We start from the raw sequence: 2669 nt of genomic DNA, 5'->3' as shown, positions 1-2669 counted from the left end.
CACAACAGTTCATGAACTGTGCCTTGACAGAATAGTTAGTAGCAGCCTTTAGACCAGATGGGTCTGGGGGCCCCCATGGTCCCCAGCTAAATGATTGATAGTTAATCTACAGCACTGGTTCCGGAGGTCCATAACATGACAACAATCTCACTTAATAACAACAAGTTCTGTGATATTCAATCTGCGTCAAACACCTAACATAACATATATAACAGGGCCGTGCAGAGACCATTAGAGGGGCGAATCTTAAGACAAAACACATCATACTTTACACTCTCTATTGTGTGTTTGAGTGCGTGCGTGCGTGCAGACTCAATTTGGCTGCAGACAGTGAAGTGTCCAGGTCTGGTTTTTGTACCAGGTAAGTCAGGAGTTGGGACTAGAGTCTGAATTTTAAATGCATCTACTTGAGACCAATCAACTTGGGAGAGGTATTCTCCCAAGATGATTGGCTGAAACACTTGCCCATATATGGAGAGTGCCCAACTCGCCCGTTTATGTCACTGTACCAATATAAGTGGCAGTGCGTGCAATAGCACTTAATTCTTTACAAAGTTCTTTTTTCACACAAACATGACTAAAGATGTCACTAAAGAGATGGTCCAGGTGACGGTTGAGATTGTTTCTGGTTTTAGTGGTTTCATCAGACTGTTAGGTTTCACAAGACAAGGTGGTAAACAAACATTACATAACACTGTATGGCTGCACTGAACATGGCTTCCCACTTCAGCAGTGTGCTGCAACTGACCGACCTCAACGATTTCATAACCCCCTCTCAGGAATGCGTTAAACCCGTTAAACTAGAGAGGAAACCCGGCAGATCTGTGGCCAGAATCCAGGTAGAAGGTGGAAACTATTTCCAAGTCGAACAGGACGGCACGAAGCAGAAGCTGGAGAAAGCAAAGATCACGCTGAACGACTGCCTGGCCTGCAGCGGCTGTGTCACCTCTGCCGAGAGCGTCCTCATCGCCCAGCAGAGCCACGAGGAGATCCTGCGGGTGCTGCTCAACAACAGGCTGGCCAACGCCACAGATCAGACGGTGGTGGTGTCTCTGTCACCACAGTCCAGGGCCTCCCTGGCTGCACACTACGGCCTGAGCAGCAGCGAGACGGGCAGAAGGCTCGCGTCCTTCCTCAAAGGCCTGGGGGTTCACTACGTGTTCGACACCGGCTTCAGCAGGACGTTTAGCCTGCTGGAGAGCCAGAGGGAGTTCATACGGCGCTTCCAGAAGAAGGACGAGGACAAAAAGGCCCTGCCCATGTTGACGTCCGCCTGTCCAGGTTGGGTGTGCTACGCTGAGAAGACCCACGGCGACTTCATCCTTCCGTATATCAGCTCCACCCGCTCCCCGCAGCAGATGATGGGTTCACTGGTTAAAGGCTACTTCGCTACACAACAGGGGTTGAATCCGAGTAAGATCTACCACGTGACGGTCATGCCCTGCTATGACAAGAAACTGGAAGCCTCCAGGACAGACTTCCACCTGAAGGAAGAAGAGACCCGCGAGGTGGACTGTGTCATCACCACAGGCGAGGTTCTAAAGTTGCTGGAGGAGAAGAAAACGTCTCTTATCGACGTGGAGCCGGCGGCACTCGATGAAACGTTCAGCGGTGTGTGCGGGGAGGACTTGCTGAGCCACGCGGGGAGCAGCTCGGGCGGCTACCTCCACCATGTCTTCACCCACGCTGCCAAGCAGCTGTTTGGAGTGGAGGTCAAGGAGCTCGCGTACAAGACGATGAAAAACAAAGACTTCCAGGAGGTGATCCTGGAGAAGGACGGAGATGTCGTGCTGCGCTTCGCGGCCGCCTATGGATTCCGGAACATTCAGAACCTGGTTCTGAAGCTAAAGAGGGGCAAGTCACCCTATCATTTCGTGGAGGTCATGGCGTGTCCCTCGGGCTGTGTGAATGGCGGTGGACAGGTGAAGCCGTTACCTGATCGGAACAGCAAGGACCTGATCCAGGAAGTGGAGCGACTATACCGGGCAGAGCGCCCCCTGGTGCCAGAGGAGGACACGCGCGTGGCAGAGCTTTACCGCTCATGGCTTCAGAGTGTAGGGGAGGAGAAGGCCAGAGCACTGCTGCACACCCGGTACCGTGCTGTGGAGAAGATGACCACCGGGCTCAATATCAAGTGGTAGAGAAGGAAGAGGAAGAGGAGATTTCTGCCGTCTTTTGCGTTTTCCCACAGCCTCCATTCTGCTGAGAGGTTTGACTACAAAAGCGTCCAAAATGCCTTTCTCGCTGAAAATAAGTTTGAGAGAAAGCGAGAAAGAGATGTGATCATGTCACAATGCGATCGTGTCGCCTCATCTGCTGGGTCCTGTCTGACGAGGCACTGATCTGGTCACTTTTAAAAGGTCTGTATTCATCATTATAAAAGAGATCACACAGATAGTCCTTTAACAAGGTTTCTTAACAGGCTGTGCGATCTAATACCAGACATGCAACTTAATATGTCAGACTACACAGTTCAAAATGGCAGCTTACAGCAGTGGTGTGTTCTAGGTTTTTTTTCGAGGGTATACGATAATTATTCCCTGCACGACATGCGCAATTCGCTATCGCGTTTTCAATGGATGAAACGGTTATTAGACTGTATATGCTTTTCCCCCAAACAATCTGCACTGTATACGTTGTATACTGGCTTACAGTATATAGTTTGTGTC

General features: G+C 50.6%; 1 protein-coding gene across 1 annotated transcript; it reads left to right on the top strand.

The window, feature by feature from the left end:
- Positions 1-713: 713 nt before the first annotated feature.
- LOC308090574 (cytosolic Fe-S cluster assembly factor narfl-like) lies at positions 714-2141 on the top strand (the record flags this gene model as incomplete). The annotated part of the gene is made up of 1 exon (XM_080435801.1): positions 714-2141. One exon carries the CDS (start codon positions 714-716, stop codon positions 2139-2141), a length of 1428 nt encoding a protein of 475 aa, XP_080291927.1.
- Between the last annotated feature and the right edge of the window lie 528 nt (positions 2142-2669).

This window comes from Gymnoscopelus braueri (assembly GCF_963280865.1).
Source record: "Gymnoscopelus braueri genome assembly, chromosome: 8".
Lineage (NCBI taxonomy): Eukaryota > Metazoa > Chordata > Actinopteri > Myctophiformes > Myctophidae > Gymnoscopelus > Gymnoscopelus braueri.
Note: the sequence above shows the minus strand (reverse complement) of the source record. Positions and strands in the feature narration are given on the sequence as shown.